The sequence below is a fragment of the Xylocopa sonorina genome, chromosome 5 (assembly GCF_050948175.1).
Source record: "Xylocopa sonorina isolate GNS202 chromosome 5, iyXylSono1_principal, whole genome shotgun sequence".
Lineage (NCBI taxonomy): Eukaryota > Metazoa > Arthropoda > Insecta > Hymenoptera > Apidae > Xylocopa > Xylocopa sonorina.
In genome coordinates, this window is record NC_135197.1 from 2,676,423 (window position 1) to 2,693,478 (window position 17,056).

At 44.2% G+C, this 17,056-nt stretch overlaps 1 protein-coding gene across 2 annotated transcripts in view; it reads left to right on the forward strand.

Annotated features, from left to right (window-relative positions):
- Window positions 1-4,822: 4,822 nt before the first annotated feature.
- Window positions 4,823-17,056, forward strand: part of LOC143423605 (fibroblast growth factor 17) — a 127,267-nt gene continuing 115,033 nt past the window's right edge. The window contains exon 1 of one of the 2 annotated variants that reach the window (XM_076895062.1): window positions 4,823-4,902. Coding sequence is in view for 1 of the 2 variants with exons in the window: in XM_076895060.1 (XP_076751175.1) it covers window positions 14,970-14,983 (14 nt within the window). In the remaining variant the exon portion in view is untranslated. Of the gene's footprint in view, window positions 4,903-14,764; window positions 14,984-17,056 lie in introns of those variants that run through there. The other variant, XM_076895060.1, reaches the window with a different exon arrangement.

Consider the following 17,056-nt stretch of genomic DNA (forward strand, 5'->3'; position numbering starts at 1 on the left):
GAGCCGCGCGAGGCGAACGAGACCGTAATTCGGTACATCCGTGTGATGATCCGTTTTATGTCGGGTGGTTACTAAAAATGACAATGCCCGCGCGAGACGTTCACCCGTGTTTCTTCTTCCCGGTATCCCTGAAGATGGCGCGACCTCGGATCGAAACGGCCCAGGAATGTCATTATTAACGCCGGGAATTTTACGGCTCGTTAATTTCCGTCGGATAAGTTCGTTTAATTGAGGAAGAGATCGCGCCGTAAACAAAGACCGAGTCGTACATGGCGAATCGGTGAAACCGGTCTTTAAAGTTTCTAAAATTACGTTACGCACGGCCAGCGCTGTTGATTTCGAGCTTCGGCTCGAGTTGTTCCCTTCCGTGTATAAACCATGCATCGACGATAAAATGTGGAAATATAGGACGAGCAATTGTTGTTAACGAGCACCATGGCAAATTGTAACACGAGTTAACGCGTTCAGCGCTGTGGGACCCATATATGGGGGTGCAAGCACTTTGTAGATCCATTTGTACGATGCAGATTATGGAAGCAGTCTGAGTAACACCTTCCTTGTTTCGATATACATATTTAAACGTTTGCGTTTGGGTTGACAGGAAAGTATCTTCGGTGTTCGCGCGTAAATAGCGTTCTGATTGTTTTCAAAGGCTTTTATCAGTGTGACTTTCCCTTTGACGTTAGTTTGATGTTAGTTACATTATTTAGGTTTGGTTACAAGCAAGTTGTGCGGAATTTTGTTTGTGGAAGACCGAAAATACTTTCTTGCCAATCCAATATGTTCGTCTGAAAATTATTTTCTCGTTTTTGTGAGATTGCAAAATTTTATTAGCGACTTATAAAGAAATATGTTTCTTTTAAAATTTCAAATGACTTTGATTACTTTTATCACCGTTGATATTAGAAAATTTTTAATAATTTCGGATGAAATCGACATTTTTCATTAGAAATGAAATATTACACGATTCACCGTGTAATTTGCAGAAACAGATAGGCGACGTTCAAAGAATTAATTGTAAGATAGAAAATAATTGCATTGTGGGTAGGATAGTCGAGGATGAACGTTTTCTTCGCGCGAAGCGACGAAAATGAATAAGCTCGTACACACCCTCACTGTGTCGCGCCGCGAGGGATGATGAAACAATACTGATTGTGAGAATCCAGCGTAGTTGAAACAATGGAGCGGAGAGAGGCGCAACCTCCTCGCAGACAGCTCGCGAAGTTTATCACTTCCGTTTTACTGGTCTGTTTTGGGTCTATATTTCTATCGCGCTGTATTTTAACAAATTACATTCACGCCGATCGTTGTCACCCAATGATCTAACGGAGGAAACGTTCGTTCCTTAAATTATACTTTGCGTGATACTTGTCTTGAAATTTGTTCTGGAAGCGGCTCGATTCGGGTTGTTTCGACTCATCGCTAGGGAACTAAAAATAGACCGTGTATACACTCCGACCACCACAAATCCTAATCCAGTCGAAAGTCACGCACCACTAAATTACTGTACTACGAGGTCGAAACGGAGTACATTTGTCTTCACCCGTGTAGGACCACTTGACACATTGAATTGAATAATTACCAAATGACTAGGCCTGCGAATGGAATCCAAGCGGACGGGTGTGCCGTGTAATTATAAAACATACTCGAATTTTGAACAATCTGAATATAATTGCGGTAAATTACAGTGTCAAGGGTATATAAAAAAATTGTTAAAAATTTGTTTTTAAATCTAAGTATGAACACAGTGACGTTGTTTGCAATTAATCCTTTTGTTTTATTTTTAAAGCGATTTTATTATATATGAAATGATTCGAGAGAATATTTACCTTCTTAGATGACAAGGGTTTGAAAAAAAATATTACTATGCTCTGTAATGTTTCTTGTTTAAAATTCATCTTTCCAGTTCGCAGGAGTACTGGAATCGTGGTTAGACTAATCAATCGGTCAATCTACTTGTAAGTAGATTCAGTCGGATTGCCACGTGCTTCTCTCGATCTTTCGTACCGCATGGCTGGTCTACATGGCTGAATCTACTTACAACTTATTGTAGCTGAACTGCTGTCCGTCGTGGTTTTTATTTGTTTGTTCTGATCACAATTTTAGAGTTTTTGCGCTCTAAAAAATCAGTTGAAACGAACACGTAATTATAAATAAAACAGAGCAAGAACGAAATTCGTATCTTTGATTATTGTTAAGATAAAAATTCCTTCGCGTAGGTATTTTCCTTAAAAATCAATACAGACTTCCCGTTTTTAAGACCATTAATCTAATTCTAGTTTGACTAAATTTTATTCCGACAAATAAATTTGATACCCAACAACGAGAATATAGGTTAATCTCGTAACTCACATTTCCAGCAGTTCTTAACTCGTAAAAAGAATCGAACAAACGTTCGGAGCATGACGTAACGCGAGGAATTTTGTAATTTATTTTGTTTTCCCGATACGAGAATGGCGTGCGCTCGACTGGAATCAATGGCGCGTAAAAATCGTTCTCGCGAGCGTGCGTTTGAAAAAAAGGATAGAAAAAAAGAGGCGTACGCAAACATACGGTTGCAAAAAGCGGCGCGCAGCTTGCGTCAGTCACTCGCAGACGGCTGCTTCTGCCGAAAATAACGTTCATTGATTTCGCGTTCTGAATGAACGGACGCCTGAACGAGAATGAGACAGCATAGTGGATCGTTGAGAGAAGTGGTGTACATAGTTATGTATGGCTATCGAAGAGAATGGGCACGATATCTAAGAGCGTGGAAGTTTTGCCTTCTTGGATTACGTTCGAACGGATATGTACAACTCTTGGATCCAGCTCGTGGCCCAGCAATCGCCTGTACCGCCCACGTTTCCTGGTAATGTCATCGCCGATTTTCGAGGACGATTCAAGGATAAATATTAGAAATATTCTAGCGAGCAGACGACAGATCTTGCACGATTATAATTTATCGCGTACATTGTCCACGGTAACTGCGAATGCACAGCGTTCCCTTTCCGTACGTTCCTCGTCATTGGTTTTACATGGTTTTGTAAAGCACGTACACATAGATTACTGGTAATGGTCTTCGTGTATTTGTTTATCGATCGAACATTTTGTTTTTCTCTTATTTGTGCTTAATCATCTATGTAGGAGAATAATAGGGTCAGTTGGCTTAGCGTGGTTCACGTGCTTGTTGTATTAAAGAATTTTTATATTCTCATTTTTTGACGATGAATTTAATCAGTTGTGCTTTTTGTTCAAGAAATTTCACGTTAGGAATTAATGTATTAGAATTAAAATATTACATTATAAACATAGATATATCGAATACCATAACTGTATTTGAGTCACCCCTAATAACTTTAAAAGTATTTGGGATTTCAAATAGTGCAATATAGAAGTTAAATTCAAAATCGTTTGAAGATTATTAATTTTCAATAATTTCAACATTTAGTAATTCCAATAATTATTGATTTATTGAATCAACATCCCTTCGCACCTGTAGAAAAAAATAAAATTATATCGACACAAGAACGGTATCAATAGTGATACCACTACGTGCTTGACTCAGCGACATTATTCTTGCGTCCCGTATAATCGACGAACAGAGCGAGCTTGCGCTGGGGTCCGGAGAACGCGAGGAATGCAACCGCGAGAATGGGACAGATTTTGAAACGCGTTGTACGAAGGTCGCTTATTATTTGCAGCCCGCGCACACGGCTGCCGCTGTTAGGTGAGGCATACGTAGAACCCCATGCGTCTTCGAGTTTATTTTATGCTCGCCTATGCCCGTGCCTGCCTCAACGCCGCGTCCACAAGCCGTTCCTCTGTTTCTCTTTTGCCGCGAGTATAATGAAACGGTAATTCCCCGTCGCACGTGGCCGATTCGTTTACGAAGAGGACGCGACGCGACGGCCACGGAGCGGACGTTGGCTCTCAGTCTTCGCGAAAACGCTACCGCTCGCGAGCGAACGGTTACCCGGTCGCACCTCGATTTATTTGCGCCGCATCAACCGCGACAACTTTATCGGTTGTTTATGCCCAGAATCTCGCGATTGTGAAAATTGAACGCGCCGGCCGATAAACAATTTCCGGGGACCAAAATATCGGGAACCGCTTTTTACGTTACGGCACACGGTACCGGAAATATTTATTGCGTCAGTGCCCGTTTTATGTTGCACGCATCGTAACGGACGGCGTTTCAAACGTTTATTGCATCGGCGGTCTTCGTTCCCCATGGCGCTGTTTTATTTGCGATGTAATTGATTAAAAGATGACACGCGTTTAATTCAATTTGACCGAGATAGCGAGCCCTTTGGTATCGGCACAACGTCGAACGATATTTTTTTGGTACTCGTTACTTTGTACTTGTGGCGAAGCATGGAAACGATGTGATCGGTGTTATTATTCTGCTTATTTTACTTTGGCGCCAGCAGTTTTTATAAAGTAAAATAAAAAAAGGTGGTGGACGCAACTCGATTTTGGAACAAGTGAAACTGAATCGGAGTCCGGATCTTAAATACGATTAAAGAGATAAATGATAGTGTTTTTAGTATCTGAATTATGGAGTAAATATTTGTACGTCGGATGGATCGATTAAACCATAAAAGAAGAGAAATAAATGTGTTCGACACTAGTGTTCTAATGTTTAAATAACAAATCAATAAACAAGTGTGTCTACATCGAACACTAAATTCTACTAAATTCTGAATTTGCATGCAAGTTTAGTAACAGTGCTTGGATGAATACGGTACGTACGTGTGAGTTTGCTTGGGGAATTCCGTCTTACATTTTTCGATGGTTGGTCGAAGTTAATGGATACCCGGGATAGCAGGGACACAGTTGACGTCAGCCCAGTTTACGTTCACCGCCACATCACTTCATGGTATATTCGTGGTGCACTTTATTTTCAGTTTCGTTACGTTGACCGTAAGTTTTATCGATAACACAAGTTTATCATTGATTAACGGTTACACTCTGCCCATCTCCTCCATATAATCTAATTGATGCATCGAAATGGTGAAACGCAAGGCAAGATTTAACGTTACTCGGACAATTTTCATCCAATTTTGCTTAAATAAAACTTGGAAAGTGATGAAAAAGATGATAACGGAAGCAACAAAAGTGTTTCTATTTACTGCTTATAGTGCATCAAAAATGGACGAGTATTGGGTGTAGTGTATAGCTTGCTCTAGATGGGTACAATACATAAATTGCTCTAAATAGATGCGATGTACAATTTCCTCTGGATGGGAACAATATATAAATTGCTTTAAGTGGATGCAGCGGTAACTTGCTCCAGATAAATACAACGCACAAATTTCTCTAGACGGGTGCAGAGCATAAGCTGCTCTACATTCGTATACCGTACAACTTGCTCTAAATGTGTTCACTTTATATCCTACTTTAAACAGATCCATAACAGTATCATCGATTCTAGGAGCCGAAATAATGTGATAAATTCCGTGAATATTTCCAAGATCGAACAGCTAACGCAAGAGCGAATAACCCGTCCCTCGAAACGAGCAACGATCAATAACGTTCGAACGCTGTTCCACCCCCGAGATCCGATTGTTTCGCCAGGTTTTTCGGCTGTTTGGCGAAATTGACGTCGGCAGGCCACGGTGATGGCCCTAGAGCGGAACGTCGCAACGATCCGTGGTAGTGACCAGTTGATCGTGACCGGCGTGAAAAGCTCTCGGCTGTAAATGATGCGTGTGGACAGAGGGCGGCGGTTGTCGCAGTTTGGCATCCGCGGCGATACGACTTTGTTTTCCGAATAGAACGAAGCGACCGTGGAAATGAATATTTCTGCGTGGTCGTGCAGCCAGACTTTTGTCTACTACGTGGGTAGATATAGAGTCAGCAACGCCCACGACGTCGCCGCGATGCTGACCTGGCCAGGGGTGGCTGCGGCGCGAAAATGTCAGACGAGCCGGCTGATACGATACTCCCACGCGTGGAAAAGTGGGGCAAAGTCGATTCATTCATCCACTGATTCATAAGAGTGGGCGTAGGAGAACGCAAGGGTGGAACGAAGCCTCTGTTAGGTTCTTCGCGTACAAGGAAAATCTCTTACACCCTCTTCGTCCCTCTCTATCTCTTCCGTTCTTTCTCTCAATCGTCTCGAACGGATCGATGCCGAGATTGTTTGAGGGAATCCCCTCGGCCGTGTGGGCTGTCGACGCAGCTTCCTGCTTCCAGTTTCCCTCCGTCCTATAGATGTTTCGGGGTTGACGCCGCGTAGGTCGCGAGAATCGCGTTACAAATCACCGAGAAGCGTCTATACACCCCCGTTCAAAAGTGTCAGGTCACTCGGTTAATTGTAACAAGTGATTGAAAAAAGTTCCGTCATCGATCGTGAATTCTTGTAAACGTGGCTTTGTATTTCTACATTGCGAGGAACCGTATTTCTTGTTTAATCAAGCATTTATGTAATTCTATTGTAACGTCTTTCAAATTTTTTTCTTATGGAATTACGACGAAAGTTGGTAACGAATACGCTGTTTGACGATAATAATTTACATAGTACGAGAGGGAATTCATTAAAAATGTCCTGCAAGTGTCGTAATACTTCTGAACGCGGATGTACGTCGCCAACGGTGAAACAACTTCGACGACGCGGAACAAGTTATGTCGTCGATATATTAGAAACGTATATTTACGACGCAATGAATCGACTCGCGATAATCGGGAAGAATGATAGGTAGGAAAATCTAAATGTCGAGCTTTTTGGCTGTCTGGTTATTTCGAGACCTCTACCCCATTCGAGACCCGATCGATCTGTTTTTCATCTGACGCAAGCCCCCGGAACGCGCGTACACCGATTATACTTTGATGGAATTGTAACTCGTTTGTTACAACTCTAATGTGAAGTTTCCTGCGCGTTTCAACACGCTCCTCAGATTTGACGTCTTATTTCTCAATGCGTAGTGCATGTAATACTGTTTATCGCTGTTGCATAGAATATTGGAAGTTTATTGCTCTTTTCGCATCAGTTTGCAATTTATTTATGGCAACGCGTCTTGGTGAATTGTATTCAGAAAGCAGAAATTACACTAAATAACTTGAATTTATAAATAGTAATAACTGTTAAAAATTAATTTCTATTCGAGTCTGGACAGTTGCAAGATGGTTTAAAAATGCAATGAGAGGAATGATACAGAGGGACAATGTTACAGTAGTAAGAATATTTTTTGCTATCGCTTAAACAGTGCCAAATGCATTCTAACGTAGATAGTACACTCTTTACATAATACCAGGAACAGAGACAGAAAATTTCCATTCTGGGTCAAATTGACCGGAACAGTGGGCGAGCTTTAAAACAGTTATCCCTTTCATAACTAGTACGTAGTAGAAAATCGTATTCGAGAGATAAAGCAATTTTTAGTAGCAAAAACGACGAAGAGCAGGATCCGAAAAGTAGGAAATATCGCGATAGAGGGAAATGCCCTGACCGAGATCGGCCTAACGAAAGACCTACTTTCTGATTGCAATTAGCGGTTATATAAGCTCGAAATATTTGGGCTGGAACCGCGAGATGATGCAAGCGAACGTTCCACGGCTGTGGATCCGGAACCGCGAACGTCCCACCCCGTTCGCCATCCCCCCGGCGAACCTTTCAGCACTCGTGGACGTCCTCCATCCGGATATCCTATACACCGCTAAACACAATGCACCGTCTGCTATTCCTGGCCGCGCGCCATTGTCGATAACCTTTGCATTGTCGACCCAATGATGGGAGTAGCGAGATAGGAATTCCGTCCGCGGGATGCTAGCAGAAACCCCGGCTGCCGTCTGTCGTCGGCGATACGTGAAATCGGTCGAAATTCGTGGCTCCTCGCGGACGAAAGCGGCGCGAAAGAGCGAAGGTCAATCCGCGAGGAGTGGAAACGCGGTTAATGGAAATGGGCGGCGGCGCGAGGGTGAGGAAGCGCGAGCGCTGCTAAAATATCGGGGGCCACGCAATTTTTGGCGTTAACATTTCCGTCGAAACCCACGCGCGAGACCGCGGGTGCGATGGAAATGGCACCGGGACGCAAATGGAGCCGTTCAGCTGCGACGCAGAATTTGTGACGAACGTTTCTCGATAGACACCGACGCGCATCCGTATCTTCCATCGCGATATGGAACTCGGGACGCGTATATTTCCCTCTGCAAACTACACTTTTCGAAAGCTGTTCTTTCTTCTTTCTCGCGGTATACCTAACTTTTTAACGATCAAAATTGTTTCAAATTATAAGCTTACTCTTTCGAATTACTTCTTAAAGATTAATAAAGATTCGCCGTGGACATTCTTTCTGGAAGTCGCGCAGAGAACGAGCAAAGGCATTCTAATGGGATTACGATAGATCCGAATCCGCGTGGCAAAGTAAACGCGATGCTCGCGTGACGGAAGCGGCGTTACTAATAAAGCGCGAGGGGATAACTGCACCCGCGGCGCGGCAGGCGAAAAAACATAAGGAATATCTTAACCGCAGGAATTTCGCTGAATAAATATCGCGATGGCGCCGTTTGGAATTTGCTCGCTCCGACGCGACGTGGCGCCTAAACGCGCCGCGTGTCAACAAAATTACTATTCAACCACGCAACGGCCAAACGAAGGCGGAGGAGCCGTGGTTCGCCGTCTCCTCGCGTCCGCGTGTCCGTACACGCGTCCGTTAATTTGCGGCCAGGACCAAAAGGGGACAACGGAAGACGAACGAAGGCAAAGAAAGCTCTCTGCCCACGCGAGAGTTCCCTGTTTCTTTTCTTCCTCTTCTTTTTCTTTTTCTTCCTCTCTTTTTTTTTTTCTTTTTTTGATCGCAGCTGGTCCGCAAACAAAATTAGACTGGGCCGCGTCGAAAATAGACCGTCGAATCACAATGAGCCGATATCAATCGGAATAAAAAGAATTCCGTGAACGACCGGTCGAACCGCGTGAAATTTCGCGAATTCTTCGCGCCCTGTCGACCGTATACGGTATCATCATCGAACCGAAGTATCGCGAGATTCATTCTCGACGAAGAACAGGGCGTTGTGCCAATTCAGTTGATTGCTAAGTATTTTATACACTATTGCCATTGTGTGTTTATTAATATATTCGTTCGACCCATTCACCGCCAACTAAATTTGCCTGTCAGTGAATGGGTTAACAATACAAAACTTAAGACAATTGAACGGACTAATCGTTACTGTACCAAATCGTATAGTAGCTTTCCATGAGATTGTTTGGAACAACGATTATTGCTTCAATTCTTAAAGCAATAAAGATGTTATGTAATTGTTTGTTGGCAAGAAACAAAAATTTTGTACTAAAAGTGTAAAATGAAGTAAACACCGTATATGGAATTGCAAACGGGAGTATTTCATCTGCGTTCGAGATGCACGTCTCGATCGACGAGCGAAAGATGAAAAGCACGTTTTCTAAGAAAGCTTATTACTATCAATTGCTGTCGTGAACCAGGCAATCAATTTTCGCCGTAACATTCCGAACAATCCAGCGTCCATAAATACCCGAGTTTCTTGATCGAGCCGTCGAGCTCGTTTGTACGAGTTCGCCGCGGAACAATCGAGATCTGACAGCAGTTTGAAGCGCGGCATAAAATCGCGGCACGCCCCGCGCGGCGATTTTACCTGGAACTTCTTCGAACCCACTTTTGGCCCCATAAACCCCGTCGTAACCGAAAGCCACCGATGGTATTAACGAGCCGGCGGCCCGTTTTATTTGAGACTTCGTCTTCGAATCGACCGCGTCGCTCGCGACATCGTTTATTCCTTTACGACGCTTGTTTCCATCGCTCGCGTTCTACCCTGCAACCTTCGATCGTGGTCCGTCGCGTACCATCGGTAATTTTCATCGAAATCACGGCCGCGATAGCTACGAGGTACGTCGATTTTGAGCGCGCGCGGATTTTAATCGATACCACGGCACGTCGACGGAACGACCGTAAATCATGGGACGCCGTACACGACGGATCTACCTTGAGGAACGATTTAGCGCGGCGAACGTACAATTTCGAGGGTGAGGCGCGAGCCTCGCGTGCGTCGTGTGTGGTCCCAGCCGCTGCGATCCAGTTTATCATCTAAATCATCCGCGGTATCGATTTGCATAAGTTATGCGCCGGGGAACGATCGTTCATTATACAATCGGAATATATTTCGTTTGGTTGATGACCGGAACGGAAGGTGACAATCGCCGCGTACACCAGGAAGTGTGATCGTTGAATCATCTAGAGAGAGAGAAAGAGAGAGAGAGAGAGAGAGGAATGCCCACGCGCGGTACTCTTCTGGTGGTTGCGGTTTCTTAAATCGTACTTGGCCTGGTGGGAAATTAATACCAGCTTGTGGACTAGGTAGGCGTAAATCAATTTATTACGACGATACCCATTTATTTAATCGATGGGACTACTTCTCATCTTTTTTAAACAACAGAATTTACTAATGTCTTACTAGGTGAAATTGACGTTTCGATATATGTTTTTAAATAATAATGATGCTTTAAAATATTTAACCGGTTTTAAAGTAAAATCGATCGTTTCTATGATATGTATGTGTATATAGAAAAAATGTGAATAAAGAACAAAACGTGTCATCCTGTGTTGACCAAAGACAAAACGAAGTTCAAAATTAACTGAAACTTAGCCCATCACTGTCTAAAGGTAATTCGAAGCGTTCATAAAAAGTCTTTTCGCGTTCCATGCGTTTCCAAGCGATGGATAACCAAGTGGTCAGAGCGTAACACGGCTGAGAGGGATACTTCGTCCGAGAAAACTCGACTCGAGCCGTTCCTTTAGTGGAAATATCGGATTCCGGGTATCTCGTGTAGGAGTGTAACCGTAGGTCTCGACCCGCGATACGGGGAATCGACGTTGGCCGATACCCAAAGCGATCTGCAGATGCAGAAACCCAGCCAGTGATCCACGGACGCGGAAAGGAAGCTGCCCGAGAAACGTCGAATTTCTCGTATAGGCCTGATTGAGTATCATAATACGGTAACTCGTGTACACGAATACCGAGTTAGCCCGCAGCCAAAGTAATTAATCATCGGCATTATATCGGGCGAATAAAAACAAGCCGGGCACGGGAGGGTCTTACCAGTTTTCTGGATAGCAATCAATAATCTTCGCTAAACCATGAATATTACATTTACCGTAATTACGTAAGGGCTGAGTAAGGCGATCGGCGATAAAAATTGCTCTCACGTAAGATTTAATAAGTTTCACTTACTGGCCCGTTAATCATCCGGCTAATACGGGGAGGAACTTGAATTAATTATTACAAAGCATTCTTTGCTTCGAATTTACCACGATCTCTTTAAATAATAACGCAACTCGTTTTTTTTTTCATCCTCGAAGATGCATTTACCGTTAGTCGTAAGCGATTTTAATTTACAACGATAGAACGCGTTTTTGTTATTTACTCTCCCTAATATTTTACATAGTATTTTAGTAAAATGTATTTTATTTAATAAAACAGCTCTGTTTATTCAGATCATATAATAGATAACCACAAAATTTAATTAAATTATATATAATTTGCTACTATTAGTTATATAGTTTTTTTAATAGCAATTTTTTGACACAGCGTTTACCACGTTGAAATCAAGTTACCTCTAAAATTGAAACGATAATTATACCCCGAAACGCGTAAAGGCGCGTCGCTTCTCGTTCGCGAGCGTCTAGAGCGGTGAACGATAAATCGTTGCGAAGGGTGGATCCCAAGAGGAAAATTTCCCGCGTGGGACCACCGCTCGGCCGAAGGTGGATCGCTCGTAAGACGACGCGAAACGCACGCCTTGCGAACAGGCGGCGCGAGATATATACGCGTAATGTAGCGCGATAACACGAGTTTTGGAGTAATTGTTTACGCGTGCCAAGTGAGTTATTTGGCACGTGGCCACGCCGGGGGCAACGGGGGCGGCACCCACGTGGTCGGCCGACTGCCCGCGGGATTTCTCCCATGCCCTCTCCTTTCCGTCCGCCTGTTTCCCACTTTGCATATACATCTTCTCTCTCGCCTCTCTTTCCCCTTTCACTCGCCTTTTCTTGTACCCGGTCGTGTGCCTTGCGTATCATTCGCGCGCACGTAACGCCGCGTAATGTACACCCGAACGAGACGGCGCGCGGATAACACGGATCGCGTTAGAGCTCTGTTTACCCGAGGAATTTTTATACCGATGGAATGTGGCTTTTGAGGAAGAACGTATGCTGATTATTCATCTAGCGTTACACGGCCAGAGTCCACGGATTTTTCGAGCTAATTTTTTACCCTCTCTGACGCGTCGTCTGACTTGGGATTCCTAGAAACGATATTATGAACATACGTGTTTAGACGTGGTGTACGTGTGTACATGGATGAATTAAATGTATTAGGTGACTTGCAGAAAATTTTTGTAAAGTTATTGACAAGTATTGTTTTTTATTAACTTCTGTCATGTATATGTAAATTATATTTATTCCGATACTTGGAATTACAGCGTAACGCATTGTTTTATGAAAATCAATTTTCCAATTTTTAAAATAGCGTATAATTATTTTTCAACGTCCAACAGATATTTGCTAAATCGTTCATATCTCGAATATGTAATTCAAAGCTTTGATGTATTGGTTCCATAAAAAAGTTATAATTCATATTGTATTATCGGTGCGAATCAATCAAACTGTATAGATATTTATGACACATGTATAATTTAAATAGCCACATATGTGCGAATTTGCAGCCTGAAGATTTTATTTCACATACTTTCGATCGTATCCTCGTATTTTATTACTATATCAATTGCATTGGCACCGAGCGAGAGATTCTGTTCTGAGGGGGTTAACTCGTTGACATTTAAGTGAAGATTATATAGAGGGTTGTGGATCGAAGAATTATGTGATCATCGAGAGATGATATTTAGAAGGATCGTGGTGTTTGGACAGGGAGTTTTCTGATAGTTTCTCTTATTGTCCGAACATTTCTAACTCGACGAAATAAATGGGTCGAGGACTGCGTTCCACTGATTTATACATCGTTGAAGCTCTTTTCCTTGAAAATTTCGCGACTCCTATCCGGTGCAACGAAATCTAAATCGTCAGTGACGTCATAAATCCAGCGAATTTCAGGATATTGTTACAGGAAGTCGGTCGATTGCGTCACGCATCCCTCTTTTGCAATCTAAATAGGAGTTGATATTATCGGAGAACGTCGCGATTGAATTATTTACCGCGGGGTAGGGGGTGGATGGAAGTCGGTGTCGCGTGAAAAATAAGATCGTTCGCGAAATCGGTTCGACAGTCGCGGACGTGGGATTAAGGATGGCTAAATTGAGACGATCGTAACGGGAAAAGAAATAAATTCGATCCATTGTAAACAATCGGAAAGAGCGGCGGCGCGGGGCCACGCGATTTCTGCCACGATCGTGCAAAATCGAGGCAGAAACCGTCCCGACTTTCGCTTACCAGCCCAGCTCCGCGTCTTTATGTCTTCGAAAGAGTAAACGGGTCGAGGACTGCGGTTCGAGGTGATTTATACATTGTAGAAACCCACTCAATGAAAATCTGGCGTCTTTTATCCGGCGCGATGCTTACTCCAACAATGAGATTTAAAATGTCACGTATCCTGCGGTCCAGAAATATCGTCGATAAAATATTTTACTCGCCGGGCGTCACGTGGTGTTTCTCGCCAGCCAAGAACGGAACTGTATGCGTCGTTAGTTTGGTGAATCGGGATGAGCGTAAAACGCGATCGACGCGATGAATGAAAAACATTTTCTGGCCGAGCGCGGAACTCGCGAGAATTGGGAGGATGAAAAATTCTGATCAGAAATAAAACTGTAGGGCCATGTTTCAGACGGACGGAATTGCCCTTAGTTGTTGTTGACTCCGTTGCGGTTGGCGATCGGTATCGAACGGAACGCGAGGTATCAGGTGATCTATAGATACAGATAGGTAGTAGATAGGTAGAGGAGAAGAAACTGAACGGACTCAGCGAAACGGAACCGTCGTATATCGCGATGGTAAACGCTTGTTGCGTCAACGTGATCGAAAACGTCGCGGGTGTTAGGCGGATCCGGCGAACCAGAAATCGGCTGATCGGAAGTAGCGTTCGGTCGATGGCGTTCGCTTCGGATAGGAGCGAATCACGGTGCGAGACCAGGCCCGCCTTTCGAGGAGGAAAGTCTGGAAAGAAAAGGAGGAGGCTCTGTCCAGGAGGAGAGCACCTTCCGCGTGATAGAGCCGAATCGTCGTCCTTCGTCCTTGGTGGCGAAGGGTGGCGGCGGCGGCGGCGGTGACGGCGTGTAACCGTGGTGGGGGTGGCGGAGGTGGCGGCGGTGGTGGCGGCGGTTCTGGTGGGGGTACAAAATAAGGGTAGTTTTCAGAGGTGGAGGCGGAGGTTCGTCAGTTTCCGGGTTGTTCCGGAGTGAGTTGAGGGCGTCGTGGGGACGTCGTGGGGGGTGGCAGAGGGAGGGCGAGTAGGAGCCGCGGGCCACGACACGACGAAGCGTCGCGACGTCAGTAAGCGCCGCGCTATCGACCACCGCCACGAGACACCGTCGTCGTCGTCGTCCCCGTCGTCTTCGTTTTCGTCTTCGTCCTCGTCTTGTTGGTCGACGTCGTCATCCACGTCGTCGTAGTCGCCGTTGTCGGTTGTTTCCCTCGGCGGACTCGTTCGTTGGTGGTTCACGCGTCCATGCGTATGGTTCGGTGATTTTTGGAGAACCGAGCCGGGTTGACGAAGTTTCGCGCGTATCGGAACAGGGAGTAACAGTCGACGAAGAGAAAGAGAAAGTACCGGTCGAGAACCGTCGTCAGGTTAACGGTTGGGGGATCTAGACCCGGGGCCGCGCCACGAGGATCGCACGGCGGCGCGTTACGTGAACGCGTGTCCGTCGCCAACGTAACCCGCCACGTACACGTCGTGCCGGCACGGTGCTCTGCCTACGTGAATACACACTTAAACCACCGTCGTCTGAGTACTACGAGCCACCCCGTGTGAGACCCAATGACTGTCCATCCAGGGACCACGGGAGACACATGTTCGTTATAAGGTCAGTGCACGAAATGTATGTGGTGTGTTCGTAGTTACCCCGATAAGCGGTCGCTTCTCGTCAGTTTTCTACTTGATTTCTCCTCCGACACCGTACGGGACAACACGCACCGGACGTTACTTGTGCTCGCGATGTGGATACGATCGAGGATTTCTCACGTTCTTTTCATACGGTAAACGGATTTTCAACTACACGCTTGCAATTTCCTTCATTTTTTACTCCTCGATATTTATATACCAACATTTTATTTGCCAAATTCTGTGACTCCAGCGATCTGTGTTCGTTGTGCATTCTTTCTTTTTTCTTTTTTATTTTTATTTTCAGTCTACGATTGCTTGATACTTATCGTCACTACGAAACAAGCTGTGATTCTTTTCTTTATCCAACGCGTTATTTTTACGATTTAACGAATTTTTTCGTAAAAGTTTTTCGAACAAGCTCTGTGTGCAATTTTTTTTTTTTTATACAATCGATACACGATCAAACTATTGATCTACTTTTTGTGGTGAGTAACAAATCGCTTTCGTGTTGCTTTTGTATGTTTGTAGAAAAGTCCTATTGGATTTGATAGTCTATAATAACTCGTCCAAGTTACGAACCTTTAAGATTGTTGAAAACAAGTTGTTCTTGGAAGATGTGCCGTTGCCAATATAGTCTCTTCCAAACGAAGCGACGATATTATACTTGCCTAGTAGAAAAAGGGAAATCATAAGCGATCATACGCTTCATAAAATAACATAATCGGTTACTATATGCTTATCATATGGCTGAATTAAAGAGATAGACTCGTTTCATCCCCTATTTCCTTCCACCGTATGGTTAACGATGTTGATCAAAGCGCAGGAGATTAAATCGCAAGCATATTAGTCGACGTCTCTTCTTGCTTGCCGCATCGTGAACGCGTACACATTAACGCGACAAGTGGATTGCCGAGTCTCCTAAGTGCACTTATCAAAAGGTTGACGCAACGAATCGCGGCTCTTTTGCGCGGGGACGAAACATAGGTGTATCTCGCGTACAGTTTCGCGTATTCCACGGAGAGACATTAGCGGAACGGAGGATTTCGTTCGTCCGAGAGCATCCCTTGCACCCTCTGTGACACATACTTGCACGCGCGATGATGGCTCTCATGGCTCGCGAGGCCTCGTCAAAAGCGAGACCCTTCGCGATATTTCCGAGTCAACGACGACGTTCTCGCTTGCCCCTCGTTCTGTTGCTCTCTGCCCGCACAAAGAGCCGTGGTAACAGTCGACTTACCGAGGGGGACGAAGTTTCCAAAAGAATCCGTGTTCGACGACCCGTTTCTACTTAATCTGCTTCCGTCTTTCGACCCTCGCAACCGAAACCAGTCTTATCGGGACTCTGTACGTCGATCGTTCGCAGCGTTTACTATGCAAGTAGATAACATCTTTTTCTTTCTTACTATTCTTACTTAACGGAATCATCGTTAAATCTCTTCTTTTTGGATCATTTGCAATTTGCTACATAAAGTTAGACGTTCATCAAACGTGAAGTTACGCTTAGCAGCTACTCCTCTGAGACTGTCATGTTAATTTTATTGCAAATTGTAGATAATGGATCTCGATAAAGAACTGAGCAACCAAAATAACACTGCTTGATTAACAATACAGCAGAGATCCTATTAATGAGATTATTGAGTCCGTAACGGGATGTGAATGCTATATAGGTTTTAAAAGGTCGGCACTTTTAAGTTGTCTGGTTGGCCTATATATGAATGCTGTTCTTTTTTAGTATCTCGAAGTTAGTAATTTGATCGAAAGTATTGGTTCATTTATTTGAAAAGTTTCTGAACGCCACGAAATTTATTTCTTTTTGTTTTTATTACCGTGGCAGACGTTTTCGATGCAGAAATAGGTAAAGAAAATGGTAACACGTTTAACGGAACCAGTTCTCTGCATCGCGTTATCATTGCTCGCTAATACGGAAACGTCTGGCGCAAGAGTTTAAAATAAAGCTGCTTCACCGGTGGAACGAAAATCATCTTCTGCCCACCCTCGATCAATTTCGTTGAAACGTTCCACCGCGGCGCGATCGATTCCTTGCGTCATCGCG